The sequence below is a fragment of the Ochotona princeps genome, chromosome 3, assembly GCF_030435755.1.
Source record: "Ochotona princeps isolate mOchPri1 chromosome 3, mOchPri1.hap1, whole genome shotgun sequence".
In the NCBI taxonomy this organism is placed as follows: Eukaryota; Metazoa; Chordata; class Mammalia; order Lagomorpha; family Ochotonidae; genus Ochotona; species Ochotona princeps.
Genome location: NC_080834.1, coordinates 18,517,008 through 18,542,388, shown reverse-complemented (window position 1 = coordinate 18,542,388; position 25,381 = coordinate 18,517,008). Strand labels below are relative to the sequence as shown.

The 25,381-nt window shown below is 39.7% G+C and overlaps 1 protein-coding gene across 1 annotated transcript in view; it reads left to right on the top strand.

Moving 5' to 3' along the window:
• IFT80 (intraflagellar transport 80) overlaps nt 1-25,381 on the top strand; it is a 109,624-nt gene that overhangs the window by 6,950 nt on the left and 77,293 nt on the right. The window contains exons 2-5 of the mRNA XM_058661499.1: nt 1,237-1,425; nt 4,084-4,299; nt 9,234-9,344; nt 11,429-11,497. Of these exons, the coding sequence (XP_058517482.1) occupies nt 11,470-11,497 (28 nt within the window). The 5' untranslated portion in view covers nt 1,237-1,425; nt 4,084-4,299; nt 9,234-9,344; nt 11,429-11,469. The remainder of the gene's footprint in view (nt 1-1,236; nt 1,426-4,083; nt 4,300-9,233; nt 9,345-11,428; nt 11,498-25,381) is intronic.

Below are 25,381 nucleotides of genomic sequence, written 5' to 3'. Positions count from 1 at the left end.
TCACGCTGACAACCAGGAGGAAGAAATGAAAAGAATGATTTGAAATGCAGCTGTACCAGTAGTTAGTGCACTATAGAATCCGAAATTCTTCCTGGATTCAGGGTAACAAGAAAGTATCTAAGGGAGGTCTGCAAACATGATCAGCACGTCCTTTGATGTAGTTTGCGGTAACTTTTGATTGGGTAAAGGGATTTTTTCCCCTTTAATTATACTTTCACTGAATTGACTTTTGAGTTTAGGCTCATGGTGTCACTCAGAAGTTTGTAGATGTAAAATGGGGTCAGAGAACTTAGCCTTGACCTGTTTATTTTGATGACTTGGTTATTTGGAAGGTGCTACTCTTTTTTCCGCAAGTTTTTATTTGGTATACTGTGGTTTTTACATGAATTTTATAATCAAAATGGTACCCCTCTTTCTTTTTTAATAATATATTTATTTGCAAGTCAGAATTGCAGAGAGAGAATCTTCCAAGTGCTGGTTCATTCCCCAGCTGGCTACAACAGCCAGGGCTGGGCCACACCGAAGTCAGGAACCGGGAGCTCTGCCTGGGTCCCCACAGGTGACAGGACCCAGGTGTCTTTCGCTGCTTGCCTCAGAGCACTTAGTTGGGGGCTAGATTGAAGTGGAGCAGTCTAACAGCTGTTGGCTTTAACTGAACTGCCACAACACTGAACCTGAAAGTGTTACCTCTTAAAGAATTATGTTTCTCATAGCCACGTGGGAACCAAAGCTGCTGTATTCAGCATTCATTGCTTCCCACTCCCTCGCTCTCACCCCACCCCAAGCCTGCTGAGTAGTACTGCAAGACGTGGTCAATGCCATCTTATTCCCATGGGGGTTCTAGAATTAAAGCGTTTAAAAATGTAGTTCATTCCTTGTTCAGACTTTGGAGGTTTAATTTAGAGCCATTACACAGGGCTAACACTGGTCTTTGATGAGTTCCATTTGGCAGAATCTCTTCGTTTGGCCTCAGGATTGTCTGCGGCATTTTTTTTTTTACCTGATTAGATTTACTTAATGATGTCTTGGACTTGTAGGGCTGTCTCGGCAGCTTGAGGAGTACCCTGGTGCTCTGCCCAAGGCTCTGGTCCCCCTGGGGAACCTTTTCCCCTGTGTCTAGTGCAAGAAAGATGGAAAGGGCTGGAGTACAAAACTGTTTCGTCTGCTTTCTTATGTGTTTACATATGTTTCCTTTTAATCCTGACTTTTTATTTTCTTCTGCTTTTGTTTTTACAGGGAATACAATTAAGTGGCATTTAAATTTTATGGTGAAGGTGGAGACATGAGACTAAAGATATCTCTTCTAAAAGAACCAAAGCATATCCTTTTAAAACTTTGTACTTTATTGTGGTCGTCGTATAGTATTGCTGACACTTTTCATTTATTTTGCAATCTAGTTGGAGAATGGATTCCACCGTGTTAATGGTAATTTAGCTAAATTTTTTTTAAATATTTGAGGTCATGTGTTGCAGGTAACTTTCCAAAGCAAACTATTTGCTCTAAATCTTACTTTCAAATTCATATTGACATTTTTCTGACTCTATTTAAGTATTATACTTAAGTACTTAAAAAGCAGATTTTGTTTAGTCTAGTTGGATCTTAAAAGAGAAGCTTTAAAAAAAATAGTTTCTTTGCAAGTGTGATCTAGAATGTGCTCATTGAGTTCTCTGTTTCTTCGTGTTCGTGATAAAGTAGAGGACAAGCTAGGGAGAGCTGAGCAGTCAGGCTAGTATTTCGCATGAAAACATGGCAATCATTGACATTTTGCTAAATGTATGACCCCATATTTGGTGAGCATGTCCCCAGTTACATGCAAAGACATATGATTGGCCTACTATTATTTAAAGCGGTTGTACTCGAAGTATCATTTGTAGACTTTATTACACATCTGTGAAGGGATAAGCAAAGAAGTCTAAGATAAGAGCTGTGAATTTTCTATAGCAATTTGATTCTGTTACAACACCAAATACAAGATCATTGTTCAGGTAATTTTTATCTTCCAAATGTCAATTTGCACTGAATTTGAAATAAAAATTTGCTAATTCAATAGCACTAAATAATTGTTGAACTTTTTGTATTTGTTTTTTTTACATAATGTTGTCTATTTAAATGTTAAGATGTAAGTCCTTTTATTTCTCTTTAAATGAGTTTATTGGCTTTTGAAATGTGCTCTCAGCGGTTCATGACTTGCAGTTTTATACATTTTGATTGTATCCTCTTTTTACCTTTTCAAACTGAGGAATAATAACAATCATTTTAGACTTTACTGAACTGTTACTTTTCTCATTGCTCTCATGATTTTAACTGCCTTGCTAGTTTGATGTCATGTCACACATGTTTAAAGCATGCTCAGAGTAAGTTATGTAAGGTTAAGTACTTCTGGTGGGGTTTTTTGGGTGGGGGGTTAGGTTGTGTGTGTTTTCTCTTTTCCTAAGCTGCTTTCTTTCTCGGTTTTATCTAACAGTGTTTGGGTGCCCGCAGTTACTATAGACCTTTTTTTCATTAATGGTCTGTTGGTCCTTGTAAATTGTCTTTTGGGTTCTGAGTATCCCAGTGCCACTTTATTATTTATTTAGGTAGCCTCTTAAAATCTTTTTGGATTCTGTTTATGTCTTTTTGGTTTCTACTTAATACACTTTATTTTAAAGTATTAAAAAAGAAACCTAGATTGCCCCAGAATAATTATGACACCTTGTTTCTTTTTGTTTCCTTGGAAAAAGTTTAATTACTCAAATAAGTTGAAGAAAGCATTGGTGAGAAACAAAAAAGGTAAAAGGATTGAATAGTAGCAAAAACAGAAGAAATAGGCTAACCAGGAATGATCCAGCAATAGAGAAATTTTCATGTAAGCAAAGCAAAACATCCTTTGTAAATGATAACTGGAAAATCTTTTCTGGGTCTGCGAAGGTAAGCAGTTGTCCTGATGGGGCGGATGACAGCTACTGTAGCATCTCAGCTTACACAGAAATCCTCGTGACAAATCAGAGATGAAAAAAATAAAGTGAGACATAGGATACGTAGAGATACATTTTTGTTACTGAATTGTTTCCTGACCTTAATGTCAAAAATTTGGTATTGTCAATTAAAAATAAGTGAGTAAATTTTTTACAAAGTTTGGTAAGGTTTTGCTTTTGGCTATGAAACTATGGTGTTTTTGATAAGTTAAATTGATATGTGACATAAATATTTTGGGAAATTTTTATTGTTCAATTCAATTTGCTTTTAACACTTGATTTTTTTTTACTTACAAACATTGTATGCTTATCATCAGAAATTCAATGAGGCAGATATATATAAAGAAATAAAATTTATAGCTCCTTGTTCCCTCCTACCTGTTCTCCAGCATTGTACATAGTTTTTTTTCTTGCCTTATAAACTACCTTATGATCTGTTGGTTTCTTTTGTGGAACTTTGGTTTGGTTATAGAATTTTTGTAACATATTTTAAATTTAATAACTTTTTAAAAAGATTGATAGGCAGAGTGACACACATACACGCAGAGAGGGAGAGAAAGGTTGACAGAGATAGAGGGAGGGAGGGGAGGAAAGGAAGGAGAGACAGATTGAGATGTGTTGGTTCTCTGTCCAAATGGCTGCAGCGGCTGGGGCAGGTCCAGGCCAAAGCCAGGACTCCGAACCACGTCTGGTGGCAGGATGGATGGCGGAGGCCCAAGTGCTTCTTAGTCTGACACTGTCTTCCCATGCACGTGAGCAGCTGTCTTGATTGAAGCAGTCTTTCAGTCTGGGGTGTCAGGGCTGCCTGCAGTGAGATGGGCCGCTGGACCATGGACCACAGTGCTCCACCCTATAACAGATTTTCAATTTCCATGTAATCAGAGCTTTGTCTTTCCCTTTTATATCTGAATTTCTTTCTTTGTGTTCTTATGACTATTTTGATAGATGTTTATTTTCTTAGAATGTAAAAATGTGTAAGTCACATAATGAAAGGTGCATTTAGAAACTTAAAGATGTTTCATGCCATTCTGCTTCCTTTCCATAGTCTGCATCAATGAATCGTTTTGTTTCTTAAAATTTAAGCCTGTTTTGTGTTTTTTGTGCCTCCTTAACGCTGTGATACATCAAGAATTAGTAAGCTGTGTGGGCTGGACGACTGCTGAAGAGTTGTATTCCTGCAGTGATGATCACCAGATAGTGAAGTGGAACCTGTTAACCAGCGAGACAAGCCAGATAGTCAAGCTTCCTGATGACATTCACCCTATCGATCTGCACTGGTTTCCAAAAACTTTTGGTGTAAAGAAACAGACACAGGCAGAAAGCTTTGTCCTTACAAGTTCTGATGGTAAGTTTCAAATGGATCTTACGTGCTCATCTTTGTATTTAAAAGATGTGATATAGTCACCTAACTTAATAACATAACTGCACTAAATATAGTGGCATGCTTTATTGTCTAGTAAATGTTAATTTCCAGTTACAAAGTTAAAGATTTATGAAATTTGTCTGTAGTCTGATTCTCTTTTTCTTTTTTTGTTAAGGTAATGCGTAAATTTTTGTTTCCATGGGAACAGTAGGACTGTTTTTATCTGCACTGCACTCTACCTACATCTCATTTGAGAGTATCCTTGTGCACAAATGGAGTCTTTCGGTTCCCCTCAGTCCCCAGAGGTAGATGTTCAGTCAAGCTGCATCAGGTCCCTGATCTCTTTCACTCACCTACCTTCCCTTCCTTCTTCTTCTCTCCCTCCTGCTATCTCTTTCTTCCAAAAGATGTGTCTATTTATTTGAAAGGCAGAGTTACAGAGAGAGAAAGAGAGGGATCTGCTGTCTGCTGGTTCACTTCCAAATGGCTGCAGAAGCCAAGACTGGGCCGGGCTGAAGGTGGGAGGCATGCCCTCTTCTTCCACTGAATGAAGAAGCCCAAGTCCCTGAGGCAGTTTCAGCTGCTTTCCCAGGAGCATTTGCAGGGATCTGGATTGGAAATGGAACGGCCAACCCAGTCTGCCATTGTGCCGACCCCTCTCCGTTTCTTGAAGGGGCTCTCCTCCCATGGGCCTGCTAGCAGCCCAGGCTCATGAGCCTGGCCGGGAAGTGTCAGCAGAAAGGGTGTCTTCCTCACTGCTGGCTTGGTCATGTGCCCGTTGCTATGTGAGTCACTTTAGTCAGTGGAACACCACATGGAAAGAGCAGAAAGAACAGGCTGTTATCAACAGGATTGACTCGGAATTAATGGCTTGAGTTTAGGTCAGTTCAGATGAGCCGTTATTCAGATTCACTGCTTGAACATTTACCACTCCTTTTCCTTTCTCTCCACACAACATGTGTGTGTGCGCTCTCTGTATCTCTTTGACTGTTTCTCAGTAAGTATTTAAATAAATTATCAAGTTTGAAAGGATGTAGAAGTGTGAGACAGAGAATGGGATGTAGAAATTAAAAAGTGTTCAGAGAAGTTGAGTGTCATGAGGAGATACTGAAGTTTTTGTGTGATCAATAATTTTCTTTCTAGCATTATTTACTATTTTAATAATTAATGGAGCTATATACTACTTTTTAAAGGTTATATGTCTTTAGCAGTTTGTTTAATCTTTCCATTTTTAGCATTACTGAAATGCTTAAAACTTTTCAAAAGAGTTACTATCCAAAGGAATGCTGTAATACAGTCTCTCGGGAAGTCATTCAACATTCCTTGAGTTATAGTTAGTGAAAGTTGATTTTTAAATCTTGTATTAAACATAATGATATAAAAATGATTCCCACATTTGGTTATGTTAGTTAATATGCTCATTTTAAAATACACGTTAATTCTTTTTTTTTTTTTGTATCACAAGCTAGCTGTCACGGCCCCTCCCTTGGCCTGTTGCACGCGTCTCCCGTGGGTCTCCTCCGTTAACCTCTGAGCAGCGCTCGTGTGCCTTTCCTTGCTCACGCCTTCCTGTGTGCTCATGCTCAGTTTTAATTTTTAAAGATGTGCTTTGTAGGTTTTTAACCTGCTTCCTTTGTGTTTTTTTTCTCATTTATAACTTTTTCGTCTTTTTGGGTTAATTTAGACCAAACCAAATTTTTAATTTTACCTTTTATTTATAAGTACAGATTGATATTATTCCTCAGGGTTTAAATATCAACCATTAACCCAAATCAATCATTTTACATTAAGAAGCAAATCAGTTATGGTCCTGGCTGTATTCTCTTCTCATGCCCAACTTCTATCGAGTAATTGGATAAAATTTAATTGGTATATAGTTTTGGACTTTTATTTTCAAAAGGTGATTTTTGAAAAGCTTAGAAACCCGTACAGAAGAACTAAAACAATTAATTGGATTAATTATTGATTTAAAATATTTACTTTATATAATTTTCTATTTGTGCTTTATCCTGGAAGTGCTAGTTGTAACTGATACAAAAGACAAAGGCCCAGGATTGATCTTCAGATCTGTGCTGAGAGATAATTCTGTTTTTCCCAGGTTGTACAGTTTTAGCAGTTGTCAAAAAATCAATATTAGCCATTTTAAGGTAGGGAATGTCAATAGATAAAAATTCAAAAGACTAGAATAGGTTATAAGACAATGTCTGGACATATATTTCTTGCATGAGTTGATATTTGTTTGATTTGGTGATGGAGTCATTCACTCTGGAACATTTGTTTATTATGTGGATATTATGTGCTACATGATAGGCTAACATTTGCTGAAACAGACCTTTACAAATATATAGTGATCACAGGATTATTGTCACACTTACTGTATGTCACTTAAAAATATCCAAAATTTATTTATTTATTTATTTACTTGAGAGGCAGAGTGGTGGAGAGAAAGAGAGAGAGATCTTCCATCATTCCCCAGATCAGTCTCAACAGATGGGTTGAAGCCAGGAACTCCATCCTGGTCTCCCCCGTGGGTGTGAGGAGCCTGAGGACTTGGCCTGTCTTCCCGGGTGTATGAACAGGAAACTGAATTAGAAGGAGAGCTGTGGGGCACTTGAACTGGCATTCTCATTTAGCCAGCACCCTGATGTAGGATGCTGGCTTCACAAGTCGTGGCTTCACGTGCTGTGCCAATACATGTACTTCTTTGTGTCATCTTTATAGTTTCTTCTGTTGAGGTTTTTGTCTTTGATGTTCTCTTTTCTTTGTAAAGAAAAGGTATGTACAGATTTATTCGTTCGTATTTTTATTTAAAGAGGCAGATTTACAGAGAAGGAGAGACAGGGTAGCCTTCCATCTGCTAATTCACTTCCCAAATGGTCAAACGGGTTGAAGCCGAGCTGATCCGGAGCCAGGAGCCTCCTCCGGGTCCCCTCGTGGGTGCAGGAGCCCCAGGAATTGAGCCTTTCTCCATTGCTTCCCCAGCAGTAAGCAGGTAGCTGAATGTGATGTGGCGCCCCAAGGACTTGAATGGGCACCCTTATGGGATGCCAGCAACGCAGATGGAACCTTAACCTTAAATATGCCATGGCACTGGCCGCAACTCATTAGTCTCATAAAGAGAGTAATAGTACAGTTGAACTCAAAGTAATCTTGTTATATTGGAAAAGTACCCTTTAGACAATATAAAATTAAAAGGGAAATGTGGGGAAAAATAGGTGATGCTGGTGAGTGATCAGATGAGAAGTGTAGGTTGCTATTGGAGGCTTAGAAACATGAACGGAGGGGAAGAAAGCCATCAGAATGAATGAACAGAAAGAGAATAAACAGGGCATCACTTGGGTTACTGAGTTGGTTGAATTCAATAAAATGCTATTTGTTGTCAATGGAATCAGCCCATTTAGAAAAAACAAACCAGCTGTCAGTAACAACGACAACAAAATGGCTGCAAAAGAACTGAAAGTGTGCTGTTGGTGGGAATGGTTAGGTGGCACAATTTTTAAAGCTAGGCTTTACATATTGAAAGCCTACCTTAAAGCCTTTGACTTACAGATAAGTTTAATGGATTTTTGATATTAGGAAAGAATCTTGAGACTCTAGGGTAAAAAGTGAATTTAAGCAAAAGTTTGACTCAACATTTTGATTCTGCTGTTAACATTATTCTCACTGCAGAGAAAAAAAATGTTTTGATTTTGGCAAAAGTTTCTAGTTTTGCTGTGCTTTGTTACTAATGCTAGATGTTTAAAAATATTTTCATTGATCGGTTGATTTGAAAGCCGGAGTTACTGAGAGAGATGAAGATCTTCCATCCACTTGGTAACTCCCCCGATGGCACAGCAGCTGGGGTTAACAGTAGCCAGTAGCTTTTGCCAGACCATTGGCAGGGAATTGAATTGGAAGTGGAGCAGCTGGGACTTGAACTGGCATCCATATGATATGCCAAAATACCAGCCCCACTGTTGCCAGACTTAAAAATCACATTGAGCCTTTCTCAGAACTTTCTATATCACTTATTTGTAAAGTTGATTTGTCTCTTTGAAATCTTTATATCATCTGCTTATGTTCTTTAAAGATGTAATTTTTTTTTCTTTTTACTTTCTACATGTACTTGTGGGAACTTTTGAAAATGGCACTAACTGGCCTGTTTTGCCTATCTAATGTCTGTCACAGTGTGAAGTCATGTGAGTCCTTTAAAACCTGGATTATACACTTAACTACTTTGGTTCCTCTCTCCTCCAAACATTTTTAAACTTCTCCTTAGTCTGTTAAAAAATACCAAGATTGCCAAGCTGCCTAAATAAAAAATAAGCTTGATTTTTGTTCTGATGGTCCTTGGCCATATGTTAGAGTTGTATTATCCTTCTGAAAATCATTGTACTAGATTATGTGTCTGATATGCTGGTTGCTTCAAGGTTTTATAACTTTGTTTTTGACCCCGTTTTCCAGTAAATCTGTCTGTTCCTTGAGATAATATTGTTTGTGGGCCAGCAGAGGGTGTGTCAGGTGAAGGTGCTGCCAGCCGTGCCAGCGTCCTGTATGGGAGCTGGCTTGAATGCTGGCTCTTCTACTTCTGATCCAGCGTCCTGCCAGTGAGCCTGGGAAGCAGAGGAGGACAGCCCCCGTGCTGGTGCCCCATGTGGGAGACACGCATGAAGCGCCTGGCTCCTGCTTTTCGCCTGGCACGGCCCTGGCGTTTCAGCAGTCTGAGGAGTGAGGCACTGAGTACAAGATTTGTTTTCCTCTCTCTCTTCCTGTAATTTTGACTTTCAAATAAGGGAATGAAGTAGAAAAAGAATATTATTGGCTCACACCTCAGTGCCCAGTACTCGGCTCAATAGCATAGTTTAGGTACTCAACAGATATTTGTTAATTGAATAAATTAATATAATGGAAGTTTTTCAAATGTATCTTTTTTATAGGTAAATTCCATCTGATTTCAAAGTTAGGAAGAGTGGAAAAAAGTGTAGAAGCTCACTGTGGAGCAGTACTTGCAGGAAGATGGAATTACGAAGGAACAGCATTAGTTACAGGTAAGATGTCCATGAAAATAACATTTTAAATACATTTTTGAAAAAAAAAAAGCAGAATATTTTTATCTAACATTGGTGTTTTTTACTAACAGCAGATAATTGCCAGAATATGCTCTAGGCTGCTACCCCAGTGTTATAATGCAGACTGTCACAGTGTTCATTTTCCCACGTGGCTTCTGGAGACTTCTTTCATCTGCTGAGAGTTAACTATGCTGTAATTCTTTAAAATTAAAAATGTTTTTGTATAACTGACCTTTATCTCTCTTCTGTTCTACTCCAAGAATCGGTAACTGCTTTTTCCTCCGTTGGAAAGGCGGATTTACAGAGAGAAGGAGACAGAGAGAAAGATCTTCCATCTACTGGTTCACTTCCAAAATGGCGTTTATGGCTGAAGCTGAACTGATTCGGAGCCAGGAGCTTCTTCAGGCTTCCTATGCAGGTGCAGGGTCCCAAGGCTTTGGACCATCATGTTGCCTTCCTGGGCCATAAGCAGGAAGCTGGATGGTATGTGGAATAGCCGGAGTATGAACCGCCATCCACATGGGATGCCTGCACTTGAATGTGAAGGATTAACAAATTGAGCCATTGAGCTGGGCCCATCAATAACTGTTTTATTATCTATCACTTACTACAAAGCAACATATCCTGAAATATGTTGTCTAACACAAGCAACTCTTTTTTAGCTATAACTTCTCTCTTTCCCCCTTTTTCAAGTATGATATTTAAACAGTAATCTCTTTCTTCATTAGTTTCCCAACTCACTGGAATTTGGCTTTGTTTAGGACAGGTAAAAATTTAGTTGGGTAGTTCTTTTGGTTCGGTGTCTTGTGAGTCTTTAGTTGTTGGATGGGACATCAGTCATATGAAAGCTTGACTGGGCTTCTAAGTTCTACTTTTACATGCCTTACTCAACACAATTGTTGGAAAGAGTCCTTTGTTCCTTTTTGTCATTAACAGAAGTCTGTCACTGCCACCTGGGAATCTTCACAGGGCTGCTTGAATGCTTTTACAACATAGGAAATTCTCCCAATGATTAAAAAGAAAACCCAGATTTTCTAAACAAATCCTCAGAAATCATGCTTCATCATTTCCGTCACTTTGTGTACATGGAAAGCATGCTGCTAAGTGCAGCCCACACTTAAGGAGAGGGAATTAAACAAACCTCTTGAACAGAGAACTAACAAAGAATGTGTGCATATGTTTTGAAATTACCACACCTATGTTGGTCATACTGTTGGCCTTTTCTCACTGAATTGTCTTGTCTCTTATCTGTGTCTTCAAGAACTATTTTTCCAGTTTTTTTTTTCCAGCATAAAAATATGTTCAAATGTAACTTGTCTTAAAAATCAAGAAAAAAAAAAAAAAACGGAGCCCAATGCAGTAGCCCAATGGTTAAAGTCCTTGCCTTGTATGTGCTGGAATGCCAGATGGGTGCTTGTTCATGTCCTGGCAGCCTGGCTTCCATCCAGCTCCCTGCTTGCGGCCTTGAACGGCAGTCGAGGATGGCCCAAAGCCTTGGGACCCTGCACCTGCATGGGAGACTCGGAAGAAGTCCCTGCCTCCTGGCTTCGGATCAGCGCAGCTCCAGCCGTTGCAGATGATTGGGGAGTGAATCATTGGATGGAAGATCTTCTTTCTCTCTTCTCCTCTCTATGTATATGGCTTCCTAATTAAAAAAAAAAAAAAAAAATCTTTAAAAAAGATTTAGAAAAAAGCAAGTGAAAAATCTCTCCATTAATCAAATCTAAGTACAACTTCCTCTTTTTTTTTCCCCTTTTCAGTAACTTGTTGAAATTTGGTGTCAGAAGATATTTTTTATAGAATTCTAACATGGAGAGTTCAGTGACAATGGAAGTATTATTTAAATATTATCCTCGTAAATCTTTTAAGATTGAAAGAAAATAAAATTTTAATATGGAAGTTAGGGCAGTTTGATAAAACTGTTTCAGTCATTTTTACTAACAGTTTTGAAGTACTGTTAGAGTAAATTGTGTTTAAGTAAGTGTTAATGTAGTTATTTTTGGTTTGTATGCAAACTTAATTTTGTTTCCTTTAGAAAAACTTAAGTTTTTTTCTGTGTACAGTTGGAGAAGATGGACAAATAAAAATCTGGTCAAAGACTGGGATGCTTAGATCAACACTAGCTCAACAAGGTATGTTTTTTAAATGATAGTTTTATATTTCAAAATTATAAAATTACAAAAACACCTTACCATTTTCTTTCTGAACCAATTTTGTATCAATTGAGGCTGATCAAGTTCAAAACCTTTTGTCCCACATTTCAATTCATGTTTTTTTTCCTTTTTCCTTTCCATGATACATGATACCTGATGAACACCAGCAACACTATTTTTATTTCTATTTTTAAAATTTTTTTGTTTCTGATGATGTTTATAGTTTACCAGGGTGGAAAGTGTTGAGGACTAGGGGAGTGTCAGTGAGTACGTTGTTTCCAAATCTTCCCCTTCTTCCTTCTGCATAAAAGGGAAGAGGGGGAAAACAGGGGAGAAGCTCACCCAGCCGCACTGCCCCAGTACCGGGGATGGGGAACGGCCTTCTGATGCCGTCCCAGGGTCCTAGAGTCGCCGATATGGAGCCTGCTCTGAGGGATCTGCTGAGTGGTTTTGGGAGTTCTGAAATGCTGTCCATCTTGCCAATCCAAGGATGAGAAAATCCTCCCAAGGTCCATCTGCTGACAGTCCACCCCAGAGTCTCCATTCACCCTGTATTTGCTGTCTTTGCTTGGCCGGGGCAGTTCAATAATTTGTTCTGCTCTGCTTCCTCTGCTATGGTACCAGGTGTCCTCTGCAGGCTCCAGTGGACTGCCAGATCCTCCAGAATGTCAGTCCAGTTATCTTACTGTCTTATTATTCTTATTGGAACTCACAGTTCATGGAAATAGTTACAGGTGAATTTTAATCAAAAGAAAAAGTCATTTTGTGATTATCATAGAACAAAATACATCTTAAGAAAATCTCTAAACTTTTGGAGGTCTTGGGTATTTACTTTTGGCTTTATGGATTTTTCTGCTAAAGCTAATTCACTTTGTGACTAATGACTTGAGAGCAGTTGACAGAATTGTTCCAGAGGCTCAGTCCCCTGGTAGGACTGTAGGAAATTCCAGAAGTGGTTATAGTTCCTTTTAGGTGTTGCTGCTGCTGAGGCATCCTTTTTCTTGTAGTGATTTTATTGACTACAGGTGACCCAGATCTTCTGACAAATTCTCAAAACTTATCCCTCTATCTAAGAGTTTAATTCTTTCCCAAGGTCTTTCGCAAGAACCCTCTTGAATGTTCCTTCCTTTTCCTTAAGATCTTCCCATTGTTGATTCCTATTTGCTACCTTTGTATCCACCATTTTAGACTTACCCAAGTCTAAAGTACAAACTTGAATCAAGTTGGTGGATATAGATATAAGTAGTCATAGAAATTAGGCAATAATAGTGCGATTAGTTCAATACAATGGTTTAACTGTATGAGTATGCTGTACTTCTGTAAGAATCTCCTCTCCTGGGTGTGAAACCCAAACCACTACTTACTTTACTTTTATAGTGGAAGTACCCTTAGAGTTCCGACAGTTGGAAAGGCGGGTTGAAAACACCTAATAATCAACTCAGAATTGTCCATGATATTGAAGATCATAGATAATGGGCTGAGTCTGGCCCACTGGTGTGGTTCAGTTCCAACATTAAAAATCAGGACATATTAAAGCGGGCATTGGTCCTAGTGGTTAAGATGCTGGGTAAGATGTGTGCACCCAAAGCTGGAATGCCTGGGTTCAATTCCATTTCTGGTTCCTGATTCCAGGTCCTGTCATTTTGAGTCTTGTGAAGACACCAAGTGATGTCTTAAGTCCTTGGGTCTCTGCTACCCATGTGTGAGACCTGAGTTGAATTCCTAGTGCATTCTGATATTTGATATCAGTGTCTTAGCTAGTTCTGAAAGAATGCCTACCTCTGTTTTTCAGCAGATAGTGCTCCCACATGCCTCAAAGCATAAAAGGTATAAACTTATTTCATATCCTATGTTAGTATAAACTAGCACTGCATCTCATATTCTGTTTTACAGCTCACAAACTCGGTGGCAACTGATATTTTTACTTTCTTATGTAGCAAATATATTAAGTATATTTTTTCTTTTGTAAATAAGTAGTAGTATAATCCTGCACATGTTATGTTCCTTTTTTAAAAAATTTATTTATCTTTGTTAGAATGGCAGATATACAGAGAGGAGGAGAGACAGAGAGGAAGATCTTCCATCCGATGGTTCACTCCCCAAGTGACCACAAAGGCTGGTGCAGAGCTGATCTGAAGCCAGGAGCTAAGAGCTTCTTCTGGGTCTCCCATGCAAGTGCAGAGTCCCAAAGCTTTGGGCCATCCTCTGTTGCTTTCCCAGGCCACAAGCAGGGAGCTGGATGGGAAGTAGGGTTGCCGGGATTAGAACCATCCCATATGGGATCCTGGTACATTCTAGGTGAGGACTTTAGCCATTCTGCTATCTTACCGCCCTTCCCCACCCCCCCTTTTTTTTTTTTTACTGTAGCTTGAATCATGTGCTATCTTAGAGATAGTTCCTTATCAGTATATAGAAATCATCATCAAATGGTTCTCTAAATGAACATACCAATTTATATACCATAAGCAATGTATAAAGCTTCTAGCTGCTGCATATCCTAGTCTGTGCTTGTCATTGTATTTTTGTTTTTTAGAATCTTCTTGATGGGTGTGATGTACTGTATTAAGATGGTTTTGATTTGCACTTCCCTGATAGCTAATGATGTCAAACTGCTTTTCACTTGCTATTGGCCATTTGTTTGATCTCCTAGAGAGAAATATCTATTCAAACGCGTTGCTTATTTTATTTTATTTATGTTTTTTCAGTTTTAATATATTTTTATTTTGAATTTTGAATTGTGTGGTACAATTTTGTATAGGCTGGGATCCCCCCCAAACTCACACCCCCATCAGATTATTCCCATTTTGTTACAATAGTGTAGTCCTTCATAAGGAATCATAATTCTGTCAGTCTCTTATTTAAGTGTACCCCAACATTGTTGGTACAGACAATGTCAGACAGTCCAGCATCTCATTGTCTACACATGTCCAACAATTTCATTGGGATCCATCTTTTGTCTGGAAGCAGGGGTGCATGTTCCAGTTTACCTCCATATCTGTATTTGATAGACCCCAGTACTCCATCACTATACATTTCCATAAGTGGGAAGCCATGAAGCAAGGTCAACAACTGGTATGAGTTAGAATAGCCACAACAACAGCAATAACAATATCAACAACAAATTACAGCACCATGAAAAAACGCGCCACTGAGTAACCATCACATGGGTGACAAAAAGAAAACACAAAAGTATCTTGGGAAAAATGACGCCAGCGTGTAATGCATGAGTCCGTGATGAATTTGACAAGAGAAAAGAAATTATTTGGAATAAACCAAACCGAAATAAAAAAAAATCAAAACACATGGGATACAGCCAAAAAAGCAAACAAACAAACAAAAAACAGTATGGATTGGATTATTGAAGTTACACTTTCCATGTTGATTTCCTTATATAAGAGAGAACATATGGTATATACTCAATAGAAGTGAAATCTGCATATGAGAAGGGGATCTGCGATCCTATATTTGCATCAGCACAATCCACAGTAGCAAAGACATGGAAACAATCCAGATGTGCGTCCAAAGAAGAGTGGTTAAAGAAACTGTGGTACATCTACTCCATGGAATATTATTCAGCTATTAAGAAGAATGAAATTATACTGTTTACAACCAGGTGGTCCCAACTAGAGACCATTATGCTCAGTGAAATGAGTCAATCACAAAAGAACAAATACCATATGCCAATTTTAAAAGTTGATACTCCTTTTTATTGTTGAGTTATAAGAGTTTTTAACATATTCTGTACACAAGACACTTATCAGAAAAATAGTTTCTCCCATTCTGTGGGTTGTACTTTCGCTTTCTTGATGGTATCTTTTGAAGCACAGAAGCTTTGAAAAGTCAATTTTTATTTTTTTGCTTTGATTTTAGTGGTATCATATCTGGGAAACCATTTCCTAATTCAAGATCAGGAGGATTCTGTGTTGTCGACTTATGCTCTTCCCCTCTTCCTCTTCCACCTCTTATTTGAAAGGCACCGTGACAATCTGTGAGAAAGAGAGGAAGAGAGAGAAGCAGACAAATAAAGATCACCATCCACTAGTTCACTCCCCAAAATGCTTGTGGTAATCACAGCCAGGCCAGGCCAAAGCCAGGAGTTGGGAATTAATCCAGATCTCCAGCATGGTGACTGGGACCCAGAGACTTGAGTCATTATCTACTACACCACCCGTGTGTCTTAGCAGGAAGCTGGAGTGGGAGCTGAGCTCTGACCTCAAGCCCTTCAGTATGAGATGGTGTGTAAGCCACTGTGCCAAGCCCCCCTGCTCCCATATTTTCTTAAAAGAATCAAAAAAATTTTTTTTTAACTTACATAATTTAAAAGCCATCCATTCACTGGTTCACTCGTCAAATGCCTGAAATAGGGCTGGCCAGCCTGAAGCCAGGAATCCAGAATTCAGTACAAGTCTCCTCCATGGGTGGGTGGCAAGGGCTCAGGTGTTAGAGCCCTCATCTTCTGCCTCCCAGGGGCAGAGGCCTGGGTCAGCAGCAGAGGAGTCAGGACTCAAGGCAGGCACTTGTCATGGGCCTCAGGCCTCCTCATCAGAGACTTAGGCTACTGCTTCAAGTGCCTGTTTCCCCTTCTCATAATGTTAGTGCCTGTTTGGACTTCTGATTCATTTTGAGTTAGTGTTCACTTACAGTGTTTACTTTGGAATGGGACAGTGGAATTCATTTCTCCCTTCAAATAGATCCATGGGTAATATTAAGAGCTAAAGTAGATTATGCCATATAACAGGAAATGTTATTTTGGATTCATCGTGCTAGGCAGTGATATAATCTTTTTTTTTTTAAGATTTATTTATTTTTATTACAAAGTCAGATATACAGAGAGGAGGAGAGATACAGAGGAAGACCTTTTGTCTGATAATTCACTCCCCAAGTGGCCGCAACAGCTGGTGCTGTGCTGATCTGGAGCCAGGAGCTTCCTCCAGGTCTCCCACACGGGTGCAGGATCCCAAAGCATTGGCCGTCCTCCACTGCCATCCCAGGCCACAAGCAGGGAGCTGGATGGAAAGTGGAGGAGCCAGGATTAGAACCAGCACCCATATGGGATCCCGGCGCCTTCAAGGTGAGGACCTTACCTGTTAGGCCACGCCGCCGGGCCCTAATAATAATAAATCTTAAAAAAAAAAAAAAGGCTTTGGAAGTCCTAATCATTCTCCTGTTTTAATCTTACTACTCTCTAGGTTTTTGTTAATTATGAGGCTTATAAGGCAAATTAAATTAGGTGTATTTTCCTATTTTGGCTAACGCATTGGTCTTTCAACCCAATAATCTGATTTCTTTTTCTGCATCAAGAATTGCAGACTTCTTACAGAACTACACATTAATTTTTCAGTTTGTAATAATTTGTATCACTTGTTCTGTCATAATGCATCATGGAATTTTTCCTATTTAATCTCTGAAAAAAATTATTAGAGAAAGTTTGTTCTTATGGTGACACTAATCCAGAAGGACAAGACTCTGCTCTTTATAGCATTTCTTTAAGATACTAAAGACTGCAAATTTTGTGGGTGATTGTAAACTTGAGCAATGGAAAGCTGGATGCTGAAGGCACCATGAGAAGGCCAAGGGCAGGCTGAGTGTTTGATGCAGCCAGTAAGACATCATTGTGGCCCCTTGGTCCTGCATCAGAGTGCCTGGTTCAAACCCTGGCTCTGCTGGGACCCAGCGTCCTACCCCCTGCACTGGAAGGCAGCAGAGTGGGTCCCTGGCACCCTGTGGCATCAGAGTACCTGGTTCAAACCCTGGCTCTGCTGGGACCCGGCGTCCTGCCCCTGCACTGGAAGGCAGCAGAGTGGGTCCCTGGCACCCTGTGGCATCAGAGTGCCTGGTTCAAACCCTGGCTCTGCTGGGACCCGGCGTCCTGCCCCCTGCACTGGAAGGCAGCAGAGTGGGTCCCTGGCACCCTGTGGCATAAGAGTGCCTGGTTCAAACCCTGGCTCTGCTGGGACCCAGCGTCCTGCCCCCTGCACTGGAAGGCAGCAGAGTGGGTCCCTGGCACCCTGTGGCATTAGGGGAATGAAGAGGATCTCTCCCACTCTTTGTTTTCTCACTGACTTTCAGATAAAAGGAAAATAAATAAATTAAAATATAAGCAAAAAGCCAAGACAGATGGGGTGGGGAAATCTGACCTCCTCCGAAGAGGAAAACTAAATTTTTTGACCCAAAAACAAGTAGTATAAACTTCAATTGCTGTAAAATTCAGAAGTCTGCTAAGCTTATATTCCTGTGTTAATTATACTTAGCTTCTGATGAATAGAAATGTTCTGATTTCCCAGTTCATTTTTAGCTATTGGAGTCAGCTGCTTATGCAGCAAAAGACTAACAAATAACCTTCTCTCCTAAATCAGAAGAGACATTAATCTCAACATTTTTGGAGAAAATTTGACTTGCTTTAAAAATTGTACATGCTAGGGGCCCGGCGGCGTGGCCTAGCGGCTAAAGTCCTCGCCTTGAAAGCCCCGGGATCCCATATGGGCGCCGGTTCTAATCCCGGCAGCTCCACTTCCCATCCAGCTCCCTTCTTGTGGCCTGGGAAAGCAGTTGAGGAGGGCCCAGAGCATTTTGACCCTACACCCACAGAGGAGACCCGGAGAGAAGTTCCTGGCTTTGGATTGGGTCAGCTCCAGCCGTTGTGGCCATTTGGGGAGTGAATCATTTGGCGGAAGATCTTCCTCTGTGTCTCTCCTGCTCTGTATATCTGCCTTTCCAATAAAAATAAATAAATCTTTAAAAAAATTGTACATGCTGGAACCAGTTAATAGTTCCTTATTACAGAAACATGTTGTGTGAGAGTATAGTAATTATCACTATATTGTACAGTTGATTATAGATAAAAAATTGGAATGAAGGAATACTGCAAACCTTTAGGAACATTTCACTTATACCATGTTTGAATGAAAAAATGGTATAACAAAAAGTGGAATTTTTAAATAATGAATTTAGTAAAGGAGATAAACTGGAAATACAAATAACTGATTTGCTGCAGGTGGTACCCATTGTTGTCAGGTGCTGTGGGAACATGGAAAGGCACAGATAAATACTTTGGATGAAGTGAAAGTATTGGAAAGGCTTGCTTACAAGTATTTTATCATGTTGTGACTGAGTTTTCAAGGATGAAGAAATTAAAAAATGAAATGGGCTTGGTGGCATCAAATTGGAACTGTGGAGGCAGTTGGCTTGAGCAGGGCACAGGCTGAGGAGCAGGAGACGGACGGGAGGCCTCTGGGCCACGAGCAGGCTGTGTGAAGGACGGTATTGCCAAAGGGACTGATGTACAGACTTCATGCTGCATGCCAAATGAAGGGGTTTAAAGCTTATGCTTTAAACATTTAGAACACTAAATAGAAATTATCTAATGGACATCTTTTAGGGAGATCACCTTAGAGGAGACAGAAATGAATTCATTATGGGTAGTAATGAGGTTACTGTCAGATTGCACACTGCTGCTGATTAAGCTGCGGTTGAAAACAATGGATAATAGTTCTAGACTGAGAAGGGTGGGCAGATACCCAGTAACGGGCTAAAGAACTCGGAGAGAGGAATAAAGTAGAATATGAGTGGAGTGATCGTAGCTCTGAAGAGGGGGAGTTTGAAGTTCTGTGTGAAGGTGCTCAGACACACATGGCGTGTACAGGAGCCTGGGGCAAAGGCCAGCACACTAGCTGGGAGTCAGTCCCCTTGGCAGGGATAAAGTGAAACTGCAAGGGATGCTGAGATCCCAAGGAGGGCTGGTGGAGGAGAGAAGCTAGACATCCCTTTACTGAAACTTTTTCTTACACCAATCAAGTGATACACAAAATGGAAAAGTTGCTTATGTGGCCTAAGTTCCTCTTAATTGTTTTTGGGACATGTCTCCTATAAATGTAAAGAAAATGAAGTAATTGTTGGCTTTTTGATTTGGACAAAAAAGTGGGGGAAAAACCCCAGTGCCTACTGCCTTGAACAACACAAGCAAATTGTTGGTTATTGCATTAGAAAGTTGTTTTTAATCATAGTAGCTAACGAGCAGTGCTTCTATGAAGCCAAGCTCCATTGTGAGTATTTTACTTTATTCGCTCAGTATATACCTATATTGCATTCCAAGAAAGGATAACAGATGCTTTATCGTTTGTTTCAAAAGCATTCTTAAAAACATACAAAAACAGTATTTTTAGGGAATGCTTTTATAGTATGAATGTGAAAAACATAGTATATTTGACCATGTACTTCCTTAAAACAACTGAAATACCATTTTTATCTCCTTTTCTGTGGTTTGAAATGCCTTCAACAGGTTGAAAGAATTTAGATAATTTGTTTTACAGAGAGATAAGGGTCTGACATTTAACACAACCCCAGGTGCATGTGGTTTCTTAAAAATGTCAAAAAGGTCACATGGTTTTAGTGTACAAAGTTAGAAAAACAAGATCTTTTTGAATGTCTTAACAGAAATAGAGCATAAATAATATTCTCAATAGTAAAATCAAGAAATTATTTAATTAGTATAAAATGAGTTTAATGTTTGTTCATTTTTGTTAATGTTGAAATGAATATCTTGTTACATAATTTGCTAAACTCTTTGTTTTAAATTAATTCAGTGTTAAGGTTGCATTTTTTATTTCCAGAACTGACTTTTATTAGAAATAATCTGTGCTTTACAAGTTAGTTTTTAAAAACATAAGTATTACGGATTTGTTTCAAATATTAATAGGACTATTTCATACCATGTGTTAGAACAAGGGAATTACTTAACTTTTCTTCAATAAGCTTGAAGAAATGATTATTTTTTTGGAAAAGCTAGCATCTCTACTCTCCATAAGGGAGAGTGCCCAAATTGGAAGTTGTATAGCTGTGTAGTTTACCTCCTTTGGAAAAGAAACCACTCACATCTATACTAGTTTTACACTTAATATGTTTTTAAATTTAAGTGATAGTGAAAACTTGTCTTAATTCTTGATGTCATATCCTCTTTTAACTTTTATTGCTTGTAAGTGTCGAACTAATAAGACTTAGCTGTTCATTTTATTTAGGGTTGTTTTTAATTTGCCATATAAAACCTCATATTTGTTTACATTGCTTACATTTTGATTGATGAAATATAATTAAAACTACATGTTTTCACAGAAGAATTATTTGACTTTTTCTGTATAAGCTTTAATTTTAGTTTGTACTATGTTACACATTTTTTTTAATGTTAGTATTGTTGCCTAAAAATTGCTTTATAAGCAGGAAATGAGTTGTCTCCTTGTCCCAGTAGGGAGTAAGTATTTTGAAGAAAAGTTTATAAACAAGGAAATGGTGACACAGCTGACTTATTAGAGCCACAGATTAAATGTTGGAGGACAGAAGAGCCCCTAGCTTTCATTTCTATACCTCAGCCGTGCCTTTTACCACATGTGAAGGCCTAGAGTTACATCCTGCATAACTGAGAGTTGTATTTACTGAATTGATGTTTGTCTTAGTTTAATATATACTCGAGGAAAGAGTGCTTTCCTAAGTATTTAGGCCTGAACCAGACCAAATCCGGGAACGTGGAACTCCACCCAGAGCTCCCGCATGGGTCCAAGCACTTACACCATCTTCCACTGCCAAGCTGGATTGAAAAGTGGGGCAGCCAGGACTGCAAACCAGTGCTCCTATGGGAGTGTGGGCAGCAGCTCAACCGAATGGGCTGTGATGCTGGTTCCTGTTAAGCTATAAGTTGAATATCATTTTTTTCTGCATAAAAATTAGAACTAATAGTGAAAATTAAGAAAACACCTGTAATACTGATAAAATTTTCCTTGCACTGTGGTCCTCACCATGAGTCACATTTGAAATATCTGCACTTTGCTTTCATTTTCTGGGGAGTTTATTAAAATTGAACTCTGATTATTGAGATATTTGACTTTTGAATTTTGGGTCAGTTCTTTATTTCTCCCAGAAAATACTTTCAGAGAACAGAGTAGCTATCAAGCGCAGAAGTGTTTTCTGAGGTAGTTCATCTCATTGGGTAGAATTTCTGTGGGTTGTTTTTATGCAAAGCCAATCTTAGATGTCATTGACTGAACAAGTCATTTGGATTCTTGAGAATATCTAAACTAGAAGACATACTTCAGGGATTCTTTAGACTGGGTCTGTGCTAAACTTTCTGAGTTCTGTAAGCCACTCTGCTTGTTCAACAACTGAATTATGTTCTGATTAGGGAGAAATTGATACAAAAGTAGTCATGGACTGCTTGAACAAAAGCATTTATCTTTAAATTTACTCCCTGCTGGTTACAGCAACATTTTGGCTTTTCATTTAAGTCAAGAATTGAGCCTTAGCTGACTGGGGCAGCACTGGTTGGTTGTGGGTTAAATGATTGGGTTTCTTGCATACCAACAGCTGAGTCCCTGGTTCCAGGCCCAGCTACTGGGAGCTTTCTGATCCACCTTCCTCCTGAAGCTCTGGGGAGGCAGCAGGACTGGCTTGGGATCCTTGGAATTCCTGGCCCCTGGCTTTATCTTGGCCCTAGCCCTGGATGTTTTGAACATTTGGGAAGTGAACCAATTGCTGCAAAATAACTTTCTTTATGTCATTATTTAAATAATTATAGAATATTAATTTCCTATGAATCCTCAAATTCAGGTATCATTTTACTAACTATAAATTGTTGAAATATTGCTTGCTTTTGTAATTGTGTGTTTATATTTCATAGCTTAATGAATAAATAGTGCCTGGGACAAGCAAGTTTAATATAGATGATAACCAAAGCTCTCAATACATATTATTCATTTTTTAAAAACTAGTCTCACTATAATTTTGCAGGAGATACTGGGTAATCTAGAAAGTAATAAAAGTAAGAAATACTATCTTTAAATGTAATATAACTAGACAAAAAGAGAGAAAACCTCCTCTAAATACCTATCAGAAATTGAAAACAGTAAAAATTTCCATGTGGTTAGAGAAGAGATAGGTAAATCATAGTTATACTTTTCCCCAGGAAGTAGAGCCATCTGTATCCTTAAAGGATGCAGCAAAAAAAAATTCTACAATAGAAAATTTCCTCAACCTGATATTTATCTTGCTAAATATAAATTCATAGTTAGGAGGAATGTACCATTTTGGAGTAATTTCTCACCATTAACAGGTGAGACAATGTGATTCGTGCGTATCAGAAATGGGAATTACTTTATGAGGCTATTTGTGCATTTTAAGAAGTTAGTTGAAGGGGCAGCAGGACAGAGCTTTCACGTCCCAGGTTACTTCTCAGATGCCCATAGTTTTGAGGGGAGCTGCTGGGACTGGGTCAGGCGGAAGCCAAGAGCTGAGGATGCAGTCCGGTCTCCGTGTGCATGGCTAGGATCCCAGTGCTTGAGGCATCACTTGCTGTCTCCTGGGGTTTACACTGGAAGAAAGTTGGGATTGGGAACCTGAGCCAAGAATTGAATCCAGGGCCCGGCATGATAGCATAGTGGCTAAAGTCCTCACCTTGAATGCACCGGGATCTCAAATGGGCGCCGGTTCTAATACTGGCAGCCCCGCTTCCTATCCAGCTCCCTGCTTGTGGCCTGGGATGTCAGTCGAGGACGGTCCAAATCCTTGGGACCGTGTACCCGCTTGGGAGGCTCGGAAGAGCTCCTGGCTCCTGGCTTCAGATTGGCTCAGCTCCAGCCATTGCGCTCACTTGGGGAATGAACCATCGGATGGAAGATCTTCCCTCTGTCTCCTCCTCTCTGTATATCTGGCTTTGTAATAAAAATAAATAAATCATTTTTTTAAAAAAGAATTGAATCTATGTACTTAGAAATATCGAAAGCTGTGCCAAGTACCCACCCTTCATGTATTGTTTTAAAATATTTCTTTTTTTTTTTTTTTTAAAATATTCATTTATTCATTAATTACATTGCATTACATGACACAATTTCATAGGTACTGGGATTCCCCCCCCTTCACCCCAAACCCTTCCCCCATCATGAATTCCTTCACCTTGATGCATAACCACAGCTCAAGTTCCGTTGAGATTCCCTAATTAAAAGTTTACACCATACAGAGTCCAGCATCCCACTTGTCCAGTTCAAGTTCAACCGCCTCTTAGGGAGGCCCTCTCAGGTTTGTAGGCAGAGCCAGCAGAGCGTCACCTCGATCAATTAGAAGCACCAACATATCATCAGCAACAGTCCAGGTATGATGAGGCTGGTGCAGAGTCCACTGATTGACATAGTCCGTCTTAGGGTTTCCCCTTGTCCAGTTTTCCGCTGCAAGCATAAAGCTGAGGTGGTTGATTCATCTACTCCATTTTCCATCTTTTTTTGATTAATGCTTTGATTCCTCCATTTTGTTCAGGGGAATCCCCCTAAAAAAAACTTTGAGGCATTCCCAGTCCAGGCTCCTACATGTACTACTAGTAAGCACAGTGCCCGCCACCGTCCATCACTCCGATCAGCTGATGGTTTTAACCCCTGGGTTGGTTCTCTTCTGAGCCCCGACCTCTATTGGAACCAATGAGTATCGCATCTCTCCCCGGCTCTGCCCATCACACTCTTGTCCCTCACCTAAACCAGTGTTTTTTTTTTTTTTAAAGATTTTATTATTATTGGAAAGCCGGATATATAGAGAGGAGGAGAGACAGACAGGAAGATCTTCCATCCGATGTTTCACTCCCCAAGTGAGCCGCAACTGGCCGGTACGCGCCGATCCGAAGCCGGGAACCAGGAACCTCTTCCGGGTCTCCCACGCGGGTGCAGGGTCCCAAAGCTTTGGGCCGTCCTCGACTGCTTTCCCAGGCCACAAGCAGGGAGCTGGGTGGGAAGTGGAGCTGCCGGGATCAGAACCGGCGCCCATATGGGATCCCGGGGCTTTCAAGGCGAGGACTTTAGCCGCTAGGCCATGCCGCCGGGCCCAAAATATTTCTTTTTTTTAAGAGTTTTTTTTATTGATTACATTGCATTATGTGACACAGTTTTATAGGCACTGGGATTCCCCCCACCCCTCCCCACCCTCCCATGGTGGATTCCTCCACCTTGTTGCATTACCACAGTTCAAATTCAGTTGAGATTCTCTCATTGCAAGCATATACCATGCACAGAGTCCAGCATCTTATTGTCCAGATAAGTTGAACGGTTTCTTGATGAGACCATCTCTGGTCTGAAGGTAGAGCTGGCAGAGTATCATCCCTATCAATTAAAAGCTCTGACATTACATCAGTAATAATTTATAACGTTATGGAATTAGTTGGCATGGTATTGAGTAACCAGTATGTTAAAAAAGAAAAAAAAAAGAATGCAAGTTCTGAACCACATGCTGTGACTTCTACATTGACATTTCATTTGTTAGTTTATATATAACCAGGTTCTATACATCTTAAAATGGCTATAGATTACTATTCAGCTGTCTCATGTTTATTTTAATTTTAGTATTTAGCAGTTCATAGCGTTGAAGCATGATTTTGCTGAACCTGGCTGTTTTAAAATATTTCTTTATTTTTATTTGAAAGAGAAAGGAGAGACAGAGTTCTTCCATCCACTAGTTCACTCCCTAATGGCTGAACGGGAAGAGATGGGCTAATCTGAAGCTGGGAGCCTGGAGTTTCTTCTCTGCCTCCCACATAGGTGCAGGGACCGAAGGCCTTAAGCAGAGAGTTGGGTAGGAAGTAGAGCAGCTGGGACATGAACTGGCACCCACATGGGATGCCAGCAGTTGTGGGCTGATGACTAGCATGCTACACTACTATGTTGGTCCCACATGCATTTTTTCCTCCTGTGAGTTATTTATTCATTTGAAAGGCAGAGAGTGAGAGAGAGGGAGGGAGGGAGGGAGGAAGGGAGGCAGGGTGGGGGAGAGAGAAAGAGAGAGAATGAATTAATGAGAATCTCATCTTTTGGGTCAGGAAAAGTCAGGAGCCAGGAACTTCTCCTG